The sequence below is a fragment of the Rhinatrema bivittatum genome, chromosome 2 (genome assembly GCF_901001135.1).
Source record: "Rhinatrema bivittatum chromosome 2, aRhiBiv1.1, whole genome shotgun sequence".
Lineage (NCBI taxonomy): Eukaryota > Metazoa > Chordata > Amphibia > Gymnophiona > Rhinatrematidae > Rhinatrema > Rhinatrema bivittatum.
Genome location: NC_042616.1, coordinates 37,311,632 through 37,330,296, shown reverse-complemented (window position 1 = coordinate 37,330,296; position 18,665 = coordinate 37,311,632). Strand labels below are relative to the sequence as shown.

At 46.0% G+C, this 18,665-nt stretch overlaps 1 protein-coding gene across 1 annotated transcript in view; it reads right to left on the bottom strand.

Annotated features, from left to right (window-relative positions):
• Positions 1-1,408: 1,408 nt before the first annotated feature.
• LOC115083187 (zinc finger protein 268-like) overlaps positions 1,409-18,665 on the bottom strand; it is a 127,541-nt gene continuing 110,284 nt past the window's right edge. Inside the window, exon 8 of the mRNA XM_029586994.1 lies at positions 1,409-4,224. Within this exon, the coding sequence (XP_029442854.1) occupies positions 1,712-4,224 (2,513 nt within the window). The 3' untranslated portion in view covers positions 1,409-1,711. The remainder of the gene's footprint in view (positions 4,225-18,665) is intronic.

Below are 18,665 nucleotides of genomic sequence, written 5' to 3'. Positions count from 1 at the left end.
TGAAATAGATTTGCATGTACTGCCTCTGTTGTATACAAATCTCATGCATATCCTTAAAACCAGGCCTATTTGTGGCTCCTGCGGACTGGAATTGGCCATTCCTGCTATAGGAGACAGAAATTGATTTTGAAAAGTGCCTTAACAACACAAAATAAGATACAAACTATCAATCACATTGCAAAACCTTCACTGTCCTCTAGTTTTGAAATAGTAGATTGGCTTGGTAAACACCTTAAAACTTTGGATGTAAGAACAAGAACATTTCTTCATACACATCATATAATTTGTAAGAATCAGCATATGCTGAGATTGTACGTCCCCAGTTGAAGGTAGTATGGACCTTATAGAAATAGATTATACAGAACTACTCATATTCATTACAGATTTCCTGAAAACCCAGTGTACTTGTGGCACTTGAGGACTGGAGTTGGCCACCACTGTCCTATAGTGCTCTTTACTGGTCTATTCTCTTACTTACTTGTGCACCTTCATCAACCCTTAGATATTTGTCTACACTGCTCAAGTTCTTTTATGCTACATTCTTCAGTCCAAGAGAGATTTTCTAGTTTTGCTTCATTTTCCTTTATGGAAAGTCACCTTTCAGTCCTGTGTAGAATTTCTAAAAGCTCTTGAATTTTTACTCTCAATGAAATTTTTACTCCAGTATGGTTTCTTACGTGAATTTTGATATATGACTCGAGTGAAGCTTTTCCCAACTCAGTACATGTAAAAGATTTCACTACAGTAAAGATTCTCTGGTGGATTTTGAGAGAGTTTGTTTATTTGAATCTTTAACCACACTCAGTACATATAAATGCTTTCTCAACTGTGGATTCTCTAGTGCCTTCTGAGAGTGCACTTCTAACTAAAGCCTTTAGCATATTCAGTGCTAGTAAATGGTTTTATTCCAGTGTTGATTCTCTGATGGAATGCAAGAGATAAACTGTGGCTGCAGCTTTTACTACACTCAGTGCACATGAATGGTTTCACTCCAGTATGAATTCTCTGGTGGATTCTCAGATATCCTATATGACTAAAACTTTAACCACATATAGGGGTAAATTTTAAAAGGGTGTGCACGCTACCCGGCGCGCACACATGTATGCCCAATTTTATAACTTGCGCGAGCAAGTTATAAAATTGGGAATTGGCGCGTGCAAGGGGGTACACACTTGGGCACCTTGCCCACGCCAAGCCGCACTGCCTTCCCCCATTCCCTACCCCCCACCTTCCCTTCCCCTACCTCCCCCGCCCTTTCCCCCCTACCTTTTCTCTCTTTTGTTTCACAACTTACTTCAGCCCTGAGGCTGAAGTAAGTTGCGCGCGCCGGTAGTTGGCCGGCGCGCGATCCCTGGCACAGAAGCAAATGGCCGCTGTACCTGGAGCCTCTGACCCCGCCCCTGCTCTGCCCCATCCCTTTTTGCAAGCCCCAGGCCTTACACGCGTCCCGGGGCTTTAGGCCTGGCATGTGTAACCCTTTGAAAATCCGGCCCATATAATTCTTTATAGTCCATTGTGAATTATCTGGTGATTTTTGAAAGATTTTGTGTAACACAATCCTTTACCATAATCAGTACATTTAAAATGGTTACACATTTCTGTGGATTCTCCGGCCCATATAATTCTTTATAGTCCATTGTGAATTATCTGGTGATTTTTGAAAGATTTTGTGTAACACAATCCTTTACCATAATCAGTACATTTAAAATGGTTACACATTTCTGTGGATTCTCTGGTGGAATGTGAGGCTTTTCTTCCAACTGAAGCTTTTACCACATTCAGTACATGTAAATGTCTTCATTCCAATGTGGATTCCCTGGTGTCTTTTGAGATAGCTCTTCCGACTGAAGCTTTTACCACACTCAGTACATATATATGGTTTCACATTATTGTGGCTTATTTGGTGGTCCATGAGGCTTATCCTCCATCTAAAACTTTTACCACACTCAGTACATGTAAATGGTTTCTTTCCAGTGTGGATTCTTTGGTGGCTTTTGAGATAGCTCTTCCGACTAAAGCTTTTACCACACTCAGTACATATACATGGTTTCACATTACTGTGGCTTACTTGGTGGTCTGTGAGGCTTATCCTCCATCTGAAACTTTTACCACACTCAGTACATTTAAATGGCTTCATTCCAGTGTGGATTCTCTGGTGGCTTGTGAGATGGTTCTTCCAATTGAAGCCTTTACCACACTCAGTACATGTAAATGGTTTTATTCTGGTGTGAATTCTCTGATGACTTGTGAGAGCCGCCTTCCGATTAAAGCTTTTACCACATTGAGGGCATGTAAATGTTTTCACCTCAGTGTGGATTCTCTGGTGGAATGTTAATTTTTTCTTCTCACTAAACCTCTTACCACACTCATTACATGCAAATGCTTTCAATCCAGAATGGAGTCTCTGGTGGTTGATGAGGCTTGACATCCAACTGAATTTTGTACCACACTGAGTGCATGTAAATGGTTTTATTTCAGTGTGGATTCGGTGGTGTACTCTGAGGTTGGACTTACATCTGAAGCTTTTACCACACTCAGTACATGTAAATGGTTTTAGTCCAGTGTGGATTCTCTGATGGCTTATGAAGCTTATCTTCCAACTAAAGCTTTTGCCACATTCTGTACAGGTAAATGGTTTCATTTTACTGTGTATTCTTTGGTGGACTATGAAGTATGCCTTTTGACTGAAGCTTTTACCACATTCAGGACAAGTAAATGGTTTTACTCCAGTGTGAATTTTCTGGTGGATTTTGAGAGATGTTTTGTAACTGAAGCTTTTGTCACACTCAGTACACACAAATTGTTTTATTCCAGTGTGGGTACTAAGGTGGCTTGTGAGATGGATCTTACGATTAAAGCCTTTACCACACTCAGTACAAGTAAATTGTTTTACTCCTGTATGTATGCTATAGTGCCTTGTTAGAAATGTCTTTTGACTAAAGCTTTCTCCACAGTCAGAACATGTAAATGGTTTCATTCCAGTGTGGATACGCTGGTGGATTGTGAGGTATCGCTTTTGATTAAAAGTTTTATTACACTCAGTACATGTTAATTTCGTTCCAGTATGAATTCTTTGGTGGTCTGTGAGGTATGCTTTCCGACTAAAGGTTTTATCACACTCAGTACATGAAAATGGTTTTATTCCAGTATGAATTCTCTGGTGGTTTGTGAGATGTGCCTTCTGATTAAAGCTTTTACTACACTCAGGACATGTAAATGGTTTTACTCCAGTGTGGATTCTCTGGTGGATTAAGAGGCTTCCTTTCTGACTAAAGCTTTTACCACACTCACTACATGCAAATACATTTAATCCTGTGTTGATTCGCTGGTGATTTGAGAGTTTTGTCTTCTGACTTAAGCTTTTACCACTTTCCATAGATATAAATTGTTTATCTCCTTTGTGGATTGTCTGTTGTGGCAGTTCTGCCTCCCTACTGAAGCCTTTTTCAGACTGAGTAAGGGAGAATGGTCTCGCATCAGTATGGGTTTTTGTTTGTTTTGAAAAGACTTTCCTCTGATTTAAGCTTTTATTGAATTCCTTTCTTGAATTTTGTCTCTCTGCTGGGTAGAATTTTGGATGTTTTGTTAAGTTTTCTTTCTGATTGAAGATTTTGTCACCATCAGCAGAAGAAACTGTTCTCTCTTTTGTGCAGCTTTTCTTGTATTTTGTGGGGCTTGCTTTAGTAATAAAGCTTTCTGAATGCTCTACACTTGCACACTGTCTCTTTCCTTTGTTGATTTCATGATGTTGCATTAGTTCTCGCTTACTACTGAAACCTCTCCCACACTCAGAACATGTAAAAGGTGTCCCTCCTTTAAATGTTTTCTGTTGTATCTGTAGTTTTTCCTTATGACTGAAAGTTTTCCCACTGTCTGCAGATGTAGATGGTCTCTCTTCAGTGTGAGATCCCTGCTGTGATTTCAGAGTCACAGGATCTCTGAGGAATATCCCACATGCATCACATACACATCTTTCATCTGCTGTCTGGTTTGTATGCTCTTCCTCTTTATGTGGGATATTTCTTGCACTTTGCTCACTCAGAGCTGAATCACCTATTGAATTTCTTCTATTCTTTTCTTTGATGGATTGACTCTTGCACTTTTTTCTCCACTCAGAACAGGAAGTAGTACCCTCTGCATCTCTTTCTGATATCATCTTATTCCCTTCTGGATTCTCACCGCGCTTCCAGTAATGTGTCTCTATATTACATCTGGGATCATTTTCTAGATAAAAAAAAAATAAACATTGGGTATTACTGTAGGAGGACAGTTGAATAAGTTCAGTAATACAATATCATTTGCTTTTTCATGTTAGACACCTGAAGAGAACACAGTGTGAAAGTTTTACAAGCGATGCGTTTGATTTATATTCCGCTTTTTTTTCCGCACTTCAAAGCGGATTACATTCAGATACTGTAGGTATTCCCTGGTTCTTAACCTGCTGCTCTAACCATTAGGCTACTCCTCCACTCCACCTAACATTTACCCTTAATGTTGTGTCTTGTCCTCTTGCATGTGAATGAAAGGGACAGGATGCAAAATTATTTTGTCTGTGGGGATCATGGTGGACAGTTTTCAAAGGAAATTATCCAGCTAAGACACAATTTAGATATAAATTGGTATTCTGTAAATTGCCCTCCCTATGTGAAGATTTAACCACATTGAGCAGAAACATTCCTGGAGGTGGGTTTAGATTGGGGAAAGATATTTTAAAACTTTTGTACTTTATTTTCCATTTCAAAAGTGCCCACACTTGATACAAAGTCCAAGGGAAAAAGTAGCTGCAGACTTTGCCCCAGTGTGGACACTGAAAATTTCCCTTCTTCTGCAGTGAGAGAGTCGAGATGGAGGCGTGAGCCTGGGAAGCACAAGAGGTAACCCAGCACAGGAAGGAATATTACAACTAAAGAGCGGAGGCAAAGGAGAGAGCTATAACGACACAACTGCTTGTCTATCCGAGTCAAAGCCTACTTGATCTTGATCAGTAAGACTAGACAATATGTTTCTCAATCATTCTGCCAAAATGTTTGCCAGCAACTTGCTATCTTGTTTGATCAAGGGTATTGGTCTATATGAAGAAGGTAAGGTAGCATCTCTTCCTGCGTTTAGTAGAATTGTTATCAATGCTAAGTTGGGTTTGGTGGGTAAATTCGCATTAATCAATATAGATTGGAAATTTGCCAACAAATGGGGAGAAATTGGAGAAACTACTTACCTGATAATTTCGTTTTCCTTAGTGTAGACAGATGGACTCAGGACCAATGGGTATAGTGTGCTCCTGACAGCAGATGGGAGACGGAGTCAGATTTCAATCTGACATCAGCCCCTAGTACATATACCCCTACAGGAAGTGCAGCTCTTCAGTATTCTCCTTGAAAAGCATTGTGGATATATGTGTGACTGAATGATTAACTTAATAATTTGGTTAACTTGGCTAACTTCATAACTTGGTTAAACGTTAAACTTGATTAACTTGAACTGGTTGATTGACTATAGCTGGAGACCGCCAGTGTACTCAACCGGAAAGCGTCGACACCCGGCAGGGTGGATGCCCTAGGTAAATGAAAACATGGTTTACCCTTGAATCATTTGAAAGACCATGCGTGACGGCAGCCAAGGGTGGGATGCTGAGTCCATCTGTCTACACTAAGGAAAACGAAATTATCAGGTAAGTAATTTCTCCATTTCCTAGCGTGTAGCAGATGGACTCAGGACCAATGGGATGTATAAAAGCTACTCCCGAACCGGATGGGAGGCTGCCTGTGACCCACTTAGTATTGCCCTTGCAAATGCCGTGTCCTCCCGAGCCTGAACGTCCAGTCGGTAGAATCTGGAGAAGGTATGGATGGAGGACCATGTAGCTACCCTGCAGATCTCGGCAGGTGACAGCATTCTAGTTTCTGCCCAGGATACTGCCTGGGCTCTGGTAGAATAGGCCTTGACCTGTAGAGGTGGTGGCTTGCCAGCTTCTACGTAGGCTGCCTTGATGACTTCCTTGATCCAGCTGGCGATGGTTGCCCGCGATGCCATTTCCCCTTGTCTCTTTCCGCTGTGAAGGTCGAAAAGGTGGTCCGTTTTTCGTACAAGTTCGGACATTTCCAGGTATCTGGATAGGAGTCTGCCGATGTTGAGGTGGCGTAGACTACGGGCTTCTTCCGAATTCTTCAAGCCATCCGTCGCTGGTAGCGAGATGGTCTGGTTCAGATGGAAGTGTGAGACCACTTTGAGGAGGAAGGAGGGGACCGGGCGTAGTTGGATGGACCCCGGGGTGAGCCTGAGGAACGGCTCATGGCAGGACAGTGCTTGTAGTTCCGATATGCGGCGGGCTGAACACAATGCCAGCAAAAACACCGTCTTTAAGGTTAACAGGCGGAGGGATAGGCCTTGGAGGGGTCTGAAGGCGGTTCCCGCTACAAAGTCCAAAACGAGATTGAGATTCCACAGAGGTACCGGCCACTTTAGTGGTGGGCGAATGTGTTTGACTCCTTTCAGGAAGCGTGACACGTCCAGGTGAGAGGCTATGCTGTCGCCTTCGCTCTTGGAGCTGTAGCATGACAATGCGACCACCTGAACCTTGATGGAGTTGAAGGACAGACCCTTCTGTAGTCCGTTCTGTAAGAATTCCAGGATCACGGGAACTGTAAATGAGCGTGGCTTGATGTTGTGGTCTTCACACCAGGCTTTAAATACTCTCCAGATCCTTATGTACGTTAGCAATGTGGAGAACTTGCGTGCTCGGAGGAGAGGGTCGATTACCGCCCTTGAGTATCTGCTCTTTCTCAGGCGAGCCCTCTCAATGGCCAGACCGTAAGAGAGAATTGAGCTGGGTCCTCGTGGAGGATCGGACCTTGTTGTAGCAGATCCCTGTGTGGGGGCAGGGGTAGGGGGTTCCCTGCCAGCAGTCTTCTCATGTCTGCGTACCAGGGTCTTCTTGGCCAGTCTGGATCCACCAGAAGAATTAGTCCCTTGTGTAGGTGTATCTTGTGAATGATTGTGCCCAATAGGGGCCACGGCGGGAAGGTGTATAGTAGAGTCCCCAGGTGCCAGGGCTGTACCAGGGCATCGATCCCTTGGGACTGCGGTTCCCACCTGCGGCTGAAGTATCTGGTTACTTGGGCGTTGGATTTGTTTGCCAGAAGGTCCATGTCCGGTGTCCCCCACTGATCCACTATCATCTTGAAGGCTGCGGATGACAGCCTCATTTCTCCTGGGTCTAGACTTTCCCTGCTGAGGAAGTCTGCCGTGATGTTGTCTTTCCCGGCGATGTGGACGGCAGAGATCTCCTGGAGGTTTGCTTCTGCCCACGCCATCAGGGGGTCTATTTCTAGGGACACCTGTTGGCTTCTGGTTCCCCCCTGCCGGTTGATGTAGGCCACTGTTGTGGCATTGTCCGACATTACTCTGCCCGCTTTGTTTCAAAGTCTGTGAGCGAACCGCAGGCAGGCTAGTCTGACTGCTCGCACTTCTAGGCAGTTGATGTTCCAACCTGCGTCTTCTGCGTTCCACTGCCCTTGGGCGGTTAGCTCCTCGCAGTGTGCTCCCCATCCTCGTAGACTGGCATCTGTGGTGAGTAGAGTCCAGGTTGGGGAGAATAGTCTTGATCCCCGGCTCATGTGGCTGGCCTGCAGCCACCACCGTAGCTGGGTCCAAACTCTGCCCGGGAGTGATAGACATACGGTGTAGTTGTGGAACCTTGGGCTCCACCGTGATAGGAGTGAGCGCTGTAGGGGCCTCATGTGGACTCGCGCCCATGGCACAACTTCCAGTGTGGATGCCATCAGCCCGAGGACTTGCAGGTAATCCATTGCTGTGGGACGAGGATCATTCAGCAAGGTTTCAGCCGGTTCCACAATTTTGATCTCCTTGTGGGGGTCAGGCTGACCTTGTCCTCTTTGGTGTCGAATCGGACTCCTAGGTATTCCAGCAACTGTGAGGGCTGTAGGGAACTTTTGTTTGTGTTGACTACCCATCCTAGGCTTTCCAGTAGTGTTATGACTCTGTTGGTTGCTTGGCGGCTTTCCTCCGGTGACTTTGCTCTGATCAGCCAATCGTCCAGGTAAGGGTGAACGAGGATTCCTTCCTTCCTCAGTGTTGCCGCCGCCACCACCACTATTACCTTGGTGAACGTCCGGGGTGCTGTGGCTAACCCGAAGGGTAGTGCCCGGAACTGGTAGTGACGGTTCAGGACTTTGAAGCGTAGGTAGCGCTGATGTTCCTGATGAATGGGGATGTGCAGGTAGGCCTCCGAAAGATCCAGGGATGTGAGAAACTCTCCTGGTTGTATTGCCCTTATAATGGATTGTAGGGTTTCCATGCGGAAGCAAGGGATCCTGAGGTAGCGGTTGACCGACTTGAGATCCAGGATATGCCTGAATGTTCCCTCTTTCTTGGGAACGATAAAATAAATGGAATAATTGCCAGAATTCATTTCCTGTGGAGGTACCTGGGTTATGGCCTCGAGGGCCAGTAGCCTGCACAGTGTAGCTTCCACTGCCGCCCTCTTGGACGGGTCGTGACAGGGGGAGTCCACGTACTTGTCCAGAGGTGTTCGAAGGAAATCCAGCTAGTACCCCTCCCGAATGATGCTAGGACCCACTTGTCCAAGGTTATCTCGATCCATCTGCGGTAGAATAGGGCTAGTCTGCCCCCTATGGCTTCTTCCCTTGGATGGGTCGGTTGAATCTCATTATGGGGTGCAGCTGGGGCCCATACCCGAGCTGGCTCCCCCCTCTTGTTGTGCTTGGTCCGAAAGGACTGGTTCCTGCCCGTAGGGCGGGGCGCTTGATAGTTGCTCCTGTAAGGATTGAAGCGCTGCGAACTTCTGCCCCTGGAGGACCTGGGGAAGGGTCACTGGTTTCTCTTCGTCTTATCTTCCAGCAGTAATGGCAATGGGGACTCGCCCCATTTGTCAGCCAGTTTCTCTAGTGCGCTGCCGAACAGGAGGGATCCTTTGAAGGGCATCCTTGTGAGGCGCATTTTGGAAGATGCGTCGGCCGACCAGCTTCAGAGCCAGAGTTGCCTCCTGGCAGCCACCGCAGATGACACTCCTCTGGCCGCTGTGCGCACTAGGTCAGAGGCAGCATCCGCTAGGAATGATAATGCTGGTTACATGTCTTCTCCCGGGGTGTTGTTCCTGGTTTGTGATAGGCAGGCATGTGTCACCATGGTCAGCAGGCCGCAATTTGTAGAGACATAGCGGCAATGTCAAATGACTGTTTGAGGATGGACTCCAGACGTCTGTCATGTGCATCCTTGAGCGCAGCTCCTCCCTCCACTGAGATAGTGGTGCGCAGACCATGGCATCCACTCTTGGGCATGCAAGAAGATCTTTGGTTGCTGGGTCCAGGGGTTACAGGGCTGCCAAGGCTCGTCCCCCTTTGAATGCGGACTCCGGAGCATTCCATTCCAGGTCAATCAGCTGTTGTGCTGCTTGTAACAGAGGGAAATGGCGAGAAGTCTGTCGAAGACCCTCCAGTAGGGGGTTCAGTTTAGGTTCCCCCGAAGTGCCTGGGATAGCAAGCTCCGTCAGACATTGACTGACCAGGTCCGGGAGCTTGTCCTTTGTGAAGAAGCGTCTCATGGTTCGGTGAGGCTCTGTCCCCAGGGGGAGCTCCCCCTCTTCTAGGGGTTCGGCTTCCTCCTCAAAGATGTCCGAGTCCCTATAGGTGGGGCTTCTGGGTAATGGGAGCCTGTGCCTAGGTCTTGAAGGGCCTGGGGCATGTGGGTCCTCCGGTGGAGCATGTGGCTGGTCAGCCAGAGGTTCAGTTTGTATTTGAACAAAGGCGTGAATCCCCTTGAAGAACTCCACCCATGATATCGACGCTGGATCAAAGCCGAGGGGCGCTGGTTCCTTGGGGGTCCCCGTCTTTGGGGGGGTCTCCCTGGCTAGGTCCAGGGTACCTACTGAGGAGTTAGAACTCTGCCCTGGGTGGGACTGGCCCTGAACTGGATCTCCCAGGGCCTTCTCGCACTGCGTGCACAGGGCATCAGCCTCCTCGCTTTGTGCGGTTCTGATGTGGCATGCTGGGCAGAGGCCTTGCACTTTAATTTCTGTTCCTGTGGGTGCCATGGCTGTCGGCGCGTAATCTTATGCTCTCCGGTGCGCTTAAAATGAGCGTGTAAGTTGTGCGCGCGGCTGTGCCGTAGATATGCGCGTTCAAGTTATGAGCACAAGGATTTGTGCGCGCGTAAGTCTATGCACACAAGTGCTTTGTGCGCCTGACTCGGAGATGTGTGCTCGGAGGCGAACGGCGCGGCAAGTAGGCCAAGATGGCGACGGCGAGCACGCGGGCAATATGGCGACCCCCTCGGAGAGTCTCCACGTGGGCAGACTCTTAGAATAGCCGGGACCTGGCCCTGCTAGGGCGGATCAACCCGGTGGCACTGGTCCCGGTCGGTGACCTGTGCTCCTCTCGATCCTCAGAGACCGGATTCAGGTAGAAGATTTCTACCTTACCTTGTCTTCGGCGCTTCCCGGTTTCGTCCCAGGCGGTCTCCGGCTGCGGGGGGAGAGGGCAAATACCTTCACCGCCGCGCTCGAGGGTACACCCGCTGCCTCTCAGCCGCGCCTGAAGGATCGGGGGCTAGGTCCTCGGTGCGATTCAGCCGCCGGACCGAGGCTCACCTCCGAGGGACCATGGAAATCACCTCGGGAATCTCAACTGGGGGAGGGACCCGAGGGTATCACCGCAGGAGGTTGTCTTCTTTCAATTTTGGGTTTTCTTCTTTGAATTTGATCTAACGCTTGAGAGCGTGCAGATAGTCCCTAACTGCTATGGAGACAGAAAATTTATTTTATTTATTTATTTATTTAAAAACTTTTCTATACCGTCGTTTAGTAATGTACCATCACAACGGTTTACATTTAGGCACAAATAGGTTTGGTTTCTAGGTTATCCATAGTGTGCCAATATTTACGGTTACATAGATCAATAATATAATCTAAATGACAGGTGGGATGAGGTTACCATTTATATGATTGTCAGGATAATCATATATGTGTATACTGTTTCCATTTAATATTTAATTGAGTAAATAAAATAAAATAATTCTACTTTTTTATGTATATATAGGTGACTTTCAGCTGGAAGTATTTGTTGCTGTTATTCAACGCTCTCACTGTGAAATGCTTTTTTGAATAGCCAAGTTTTTAGGCTTTTCTTGAAGAGTTTTAATTCTTTCATTAGTCTTAGTTCAAGTGGTAATGTGTTCCATAATAATGGTCCTGCCAAAGATAGTGCTCTCTCTCTAACTTGGGTCAACTTTGCTGTTTTGACTGAGGGTATGGTCAGCAGTGCTTTATTGGCTGACCTGAGATTCCCTTGAGGGACATGTAATCGTAGGGCAGTGTTTAGCCAGTCAGCATTTTCATCATTTATTAGTTTATGAATTGTGCATAGTGTTTTAAATTGCACTCTTTGTTCTATTGGGAGCCAGTGTAAATCCGCAAGTGTTTGGGTGATATGATCTCTCTTGCCTTTTCCAGTAAGTATTCTGGCAGCTGAGTTCTGTAGTATTTGCAGTGGTCTGATTGTGGTGTATGGTAATCCTAGGAAAAGTGTGTTACAGTAGTCTGTGCTAGCAAATATTAGTGCTTGTAGTACTGTACGAAAGTGTTCTTGAGTTAACAGGGGTTTTAGTCTTCTAAGTACCATTATTTATTTTATTTATTTATTTATTTAGTTTTATATACCGGCAACCGTTTGCACATCGTGCCAGTTTACAGATAACTTACAACCAAGAATATATAGGCAAAGCCTTTACAAAGGAACAGTTTGAATAGCCTTCTCTTACTTTAATTGATATGTGTTGCTTAAGGCTGAGTTCAGTGTCTATAATTACTCCTAGATTTCTAGCTTTATCAGTTAACTCTACTGTTTTATCATTTTTAAGTTTGATAGGATTCTGGATTTTTACAATGTTTTTTCGTTCGAGGTGTATGAATTCTGTTTTTTCTATGTTAATTACTAGTTCCATTTGGTTTAATAGTTGTTTAATTATGTCTAGGTATAACATTGCAAAGTTTAGTGTTTTCTCAATAGATTCCTCAACTGGTAGTATGATACCTAGTCCTGCCAGTAGGTGGCAGAGGGGGAGATTGTATGTTAAATAGAGTTGCTGAGAGTGCTGAGTCCTGGGGGACTCCTGTTTTTAGGTCGATCTTGTCTGATATTGTGTTTTTTAACTGTACCTGGTACGTTCTGTTTGAAAGATAGGATGTGAACCATTCAATTGTTTTCTTTTGTAGTCCTATTTCTTCCTGCAGGGGTATATGTACTAGGGCTGACGTCAGATTGAAATCTGATCCGTCTCTAACTGCTATCAGGAGTACACTATACCCATTGGTCCTGAGTCCATCTGCTACATGCTAGGAAAATTCTGTTTAAGATGTTTCTAGAATTCACTCCCAAAATCATCAGGTCCAGGGGTTTTATAAGTAGGAAGAGATAATTACCCTTTCCATATCTTCCATCATAATAGATACATTAAGTTTTTGAAGATCTGTATTTGCGAGTTTGGTAGTGTTAAAGAATGGTAAAACTCATCTCTATCAGTCAACGAATCAGAAAATGTGGACTAAAGATGTGCATAAACCATGCAAAAAATGTCTTGCATTTGCTGTTTGTCTGTACAGAGATTCCCTTTCTTACCCTCCATATCAAGAATATAAGTTTGCTTCCTTTTTTACACCTACTAATCAAGCTAGGAATTTACCAGCATGATTACCATATATGTACAGCATTGCCTTATAGTACAGAATGGATGCTTGCATTTTTTCTTACAATACAAGATTCATATTAAGTCTACATGTCTCTAAGTGGGGGTTTTTTTTATGTCAAAAGTACTATTTCTAAGGTGTTCTACTTCACAACAATTAGCTCTTGTGAGAGATATTTCCAAAGCATTTCAAAAATCTTTTTCTTTCTGGACATATAGGAAATTATATCGCCCCTGAGCACAACTTTGATCATTTCCTCACTCCAATTGTTGGATTTATATGTCTTCCATCGAGCAAGCAGATATTCTTTAAACTCAGGGTCTTGGAACCACACTGGATCAAGTTTCCAAGAAAATGGTGATCTATAGTGGAGGAGTAGCCTTGTGGTTAGAGCAGTAAACCACGAACCAGGGAAATCAAGGTTCAAATCCCAGTGCTGCTCCTTGTGACCTTGGGCAAGTCACTTTACCCTCAGGTATAAACTTAGATTATTTCCCTGTCCCCAGAGGACTCACAAACACAGTACCTTATTGTAATATGCTGAAAAGTGGAATACAAAAAATAAAAACTTGTAATGTAAAACCAGTGGGATTCACTCCTATATTAGCAGACAAGATGTATGCATATAAAGACTGTGATATCAGGAAATAATCTATCCTGGAAAAAGAACCGTAGACATGAGAGAAGAAGGAATATTCTCTGCTCTGCAAGCCTGGGGGACTCTGCAAGCCAGGATCCAGGGCTTGGATTGAGCTGTTTCCTGCACCCAGCCCTCCATTGGACCCTCTCCTCCTCCTCCTCCACCTCGTGGCTGTTGACCCCTCCCCCAGCTGGAAGACTGCCCTGCTTCTAACGAATGTGCTTTTAAATCTCCGTACAGGTACTTGCCTTTCTTTTCTCTGCTCTGCAAGCCAGGATCCAGGGCTTGGATTGAGCTGTTTCCTGCACCCAGCCCTCCATTGGACCCTCTCCTCCTCCTCCTCCACCTCGTGGCTGTTGACCCCTCCCCCAGCTGGAAGACTGCCCTGCTTCTAACGACTCCGCTTTTAAATCTCTGTGCTGGATGCTAAGACCCATATTGATGACATCACTTTTGAGCGACACAAAAAAGAATCATCTATAAAAATCTAACCTGGTCAAGCGTCACGCGCCGAAGGAGCGAAACAAAGGGGCCTGCCCCTTTGTTTCGCCCCTTCGTGTCGCCCCTCGCTCTCCCCGAGCAGTACCCCACAAGCACCGTACCAGTGCTAACCCAGCGCTCACCCTGCAGCAACCATCCAGCGCTCACCCTGCAACAACCATCCAGCGCTCATCCTGCAACAACCATCCAGCGCTCATCCTGCAACAACCACCCAGCGCTCATCCTGCAACAACCACCCAGCGCTCATCCTGCAACAACCATCCAGCGCTCACCCTGCAGCAACCATCCAGCGCTCACCCTGCAACAACCATCCAGCGCTCATCCTGCAACAACCATCCAGCGCTCATCCTGCAACAACCACCCAGCGCTCATCCTGCAACAACCATCCAGCGCTCATCCTGCAACAACCACCCAGCGCTCATCCTGCAACAACCACCCAGCGCTCATCCTGCAACAACCATCCAGCGCTCATCCTGCAACAACCACCCAGCGCTCATCCTGCAACAACCACCCAGCGCTCATCCTGCAACAACCATCCAGCGCTCATCCTGCAGCAACCACCCAGCGCTCATCCTGCAACAACCATCCAGCGCTCACCCTGCAGCAACCACCCAGCGCTCATCCTGCAACAACCACCCAGCGCTCATCCTGCAACAACCACCCAGCGCTCATCCTGCAACAACCATCCAGCGCTCACCCTGCAGCAACCACCCAGCGCTCATCCTGCAGCAACCACCCAGCGCTCATCCTGCAGCAACCACCCAGCGCTCATCCTGCAGCAACCATCCAGCGCTCATCCTGCAGCAACTATCCAGCGCTCACCCTGCAGCAACCACCCAGCGCTCATCCTGCAACAACCACCCAGCGCTCATCCTGCAGCAACCATCCAGCGCTCATCCTGCAACAACCATCCAGCGCTCATCCTGCAACAACCACCCAGCGCTCATCCTGCAGCAACCATCCAGCGCTCATCCTGCAACAACCATCCAGCGCTCACCCTGCAGCAACCACCCAGCGCTCATCCTGCAGCAACCACCCAGCGCTCATCCTGCAACAACCACCCAGCGCTCATCCTGCAACAACCACCCAGCGCTCATCCTGCAACAACCACCCAGCGCTCATCCTGCAACAACCACCCAGCGCTCATCCTGCAGCAACCACCCAGCGCTCATCCTGCAACAACCATCCAGCGCTCATCCTGCAGCAACCATCCAGCGCTCATCCTGCAGCAACCATCCAGCGCTCATCCTGCTAGCAACCACCCAGCTAACCATCCAAAATGTATCCAGCTCTTCCAATACCAATTTTGCAACACCACCTCCTACCTAAAAGACCATCTGCCAGACAAGCCCTTCACTACAACTTGAAAACACTCACCCCTATTCTGATTGCACCAATCACCCAGCTTTTAGGCCTCACCCTCTTTTCACTTTCACTCTTCAATGCACAATCCCTAACAAAAAAATCTCTAATTTTCAATGATTACCTCACCGACGCCAAGCCAGATATTTGCGCTGTAACCGAAACATGGCTCAAGCCCTCAGATACAGCTTTAATAAACCAACTCCCTACGCTGACCTATGACTTCTTCTCACTCCCAAGACTGAAAAAAAGAGGAGGGGGAATCCTTCTGGCTACCAAAAAAAGCCTTAACTTCTCCCAACACCCATTCAGTTCTAACACAAAACTGGAAGTCGGTCTCTTCACATCACAACATCTTCAAATCCTTCTTGTCTACGCCCCCCCAGGGCTCCTAGAATCCGATGTCTCCCCCATCCTTGAAATCACCACTACGCTCATCAACCTGGATTCTCCAGCAATCATCTTAGGAGATTTCAATCTGCACATAGACAATCCTTCACCTTCTAACAGCTGCGTAACCCTCCTCACAGCCCTGTCAGCAATGGGATTCCAACAATTAGTCAACGAACCCACACACAAAGCGGGTCACACTCTGGACTTGATTTTCATCAACAAAGGCATTACTACTACATCCAATTTGAAGAACATAAAGGTCCCATGGTCGGATCACACTCTCATCTCTACCTCTTTCGCTCTGAAAGAAACCAACTCTCCTAATATCCGCTCACCTTCATTCCAATACAGGAGGCGATGCCCCCCAGAAGACCTTCACAACCAGCTGGATTCACAGCTCCCTCTATTAGATTTCACCGACCCGAACACTGCCATTCGTTCCTGGAACAACATAACAGAAAACATAGCTAACAAGCTCTGCCCTTCAACTATAAAAAAATCTCACACCAACGCCTCCAACAGACAGCCTTGGTTCACCAATGAACTTAGAAAACTAAAACAAAGCTTAAGAAAGAAAGAAGCGACTTGGCGTAAAACCCCTTGTGACAGCACCATTTCTTCATACAAATCCACACTATATCAGTACAAAGCCCTCACCTCAAAATCAAAAAAAGATTATTTTGCATCTAAGATTCACAACCTGGTCTTTGATGCTAAAGCTCTCTTCGCTTATGTCTCCAGCCTCACTCAAACCATACCGCGAGAAATCCCCTGCGACATGGCACAGTCTAAAGCTGATGAACTCGCTCAGTTTTTCCAAAATAAAATCAACAATCTTTTAACTCAACTGCCTTCCAATACCGCTGACGCCTTTCCATTATATCAACACCCAACCTTCAAAAACTCCAGCCTAAACACTTTTGAGCCCGTCTCTTCCACTGAGATACATGCCATCTTGAGAAGAATGAAACCTTCGTCTCACCCCGCAGACCACATCCCTACCAAACTACTTCTATCCATTCCAGACACAATAGCCACATCATTGACAAACATCATTAACTGCTCTCTAGCCCAAGGATCCTTCCCAGATGATCTCAAAATGGCTTCAATCTCACCACTCCTAAAGAAACCCAACCTTGATCCGAAGGACCCTAACAACTTCCGCCCCATAGCTAACCTTCCATTCATCGCCAAGATCATGGAAAGACTAGTCAACTCTCAACTTTCAAACTACATCGAAGACAACAATCTTCTCTTCGCCCCACAACACGGATTCCGAAAAAATCGAGGCACAGAATCCCTCCTTATCTCTTTGACAGACCATATCCTACTGGGCCTTGACAAAGGAAATTCATACCTATTGATCTTGCTGGACCTGTCCGCAGCGTTCGACACGGTCAACCACGCTATCCTCCTTAACCAGTTGTCATCCATAGGAATCAGCGGCACCGTCCTTTCCTGGTTTAAAACCTTTCTCAACAATAGAGGTTACAAAGTTAAACTCCAAAACAAGGAATCCTCAAGATTCAACTCTGCCATAGGAGTCCCACAAGGTTCGTCTTTATCTCCGACTCTATTCAATATTTACCTTCTTCCTCTCTGCCAACTTCTCACCGACCTCAATCTAAAGTTTTTCCTATACGCAGATGATATTCAAATCATCATCCCTATCAAAGACACATACTCTAATACTCTTGACTACTGGGAATCATGCCACAAAAAAATCAAACAACTACTCAACAGCCTACACCTCATCTTAAATTCCTCTAAGACTGAAATCCTACTCATCTCTCCTGAGAACAACACCTCCAACAGTTCTCTTCCTACCAATCTGCCTACCACACAAGCTAGAGACCTAGGAGTAATAATAGACAACCGGCTAAACTTCAAGGCACACATCAACAAAACAACCAAAGACTGCTTCTATAAACTTCAGGTCCTGAAAAGGATAAGACCTCTTTTCCACGCTCAAGACTTCAGAACGATCATCCAAGCAGTCATTTTTTCGAAACTAGACTATTGCAATTCCCTATTGCTAGGTCTACCATCATCATACTCCAAACCCCTACAGATGGTTCAAAATTCAGCAGCCCGAATCTTGACAGGCGCAAGGAAAAGAGACCACATATCCCCCGTCCTGAAAGAGCTTCACTGGTTACCAGTCTACTTCCGCATCATGTACAAAGCCATAACCATCACCTACAAAACTATACATCAACTTACCACTCTCGATCTTCAATTCCCTCTCCAAACACATAATTCTACCAGACCTACTAGAGATGCTTATAGAGGCTCCCTCCAAGTTCCCCCAGCGAAAACGACCAGACACATCACCATAAGAGATCGCGCCACCTCCACAGCTGGCCCTCTTTTGTGGAATTCCATTCCTACAGACCTCAGACAGGAGCCCTGCCTCCCAACTTTTAGGAAAAAACTTAAGACTTGGTTATTCAAACAAGCATTTCCGGACACAACCCAATGACACATTCCAATGACTCCTAAAACACCACTCCTCTTGTATATAACATTTATTCTGTATACTATATTTAAATTGTATATTGTTTAACCATCTCTTTTCTCTCCTCTCTTCTTCCTTCTCCAAGTTCGGCTACCCTTGTTAAATGTAACTGTACTTTCGGACACCACAGTTCTAGTTTTTGTTTATAATGCACTCCTGTTCGATGTAAACCAGCAAGATATGTTTTCATGATTGCCGGTATATAAAAACTCTAAATAAATAAAAAAATAAAAATAAATAAATAAATAAATATCATCTGGGTGTAACCTTCTTCACATATCGACCAAGTTTAATAACACTGGGAGACGCTATAAATGCGTCGGCCAAGACCCTCACCATAAAATGACACAAATGGAGGCTGCAGCTTTATTGTAAACATTAACAACCTGTTCCAGTACTTGAGCCACGTGGTTACCCTCGATGTCCACCAAGCTGGGCAACCTTCATGTGCAAGCCCACACCGTGTTTCCAAGCAAGGCGGCCACCTGAACTGTCCTACAGGTGGCCCGCTGGTTCGATAACCAGCCACAAAC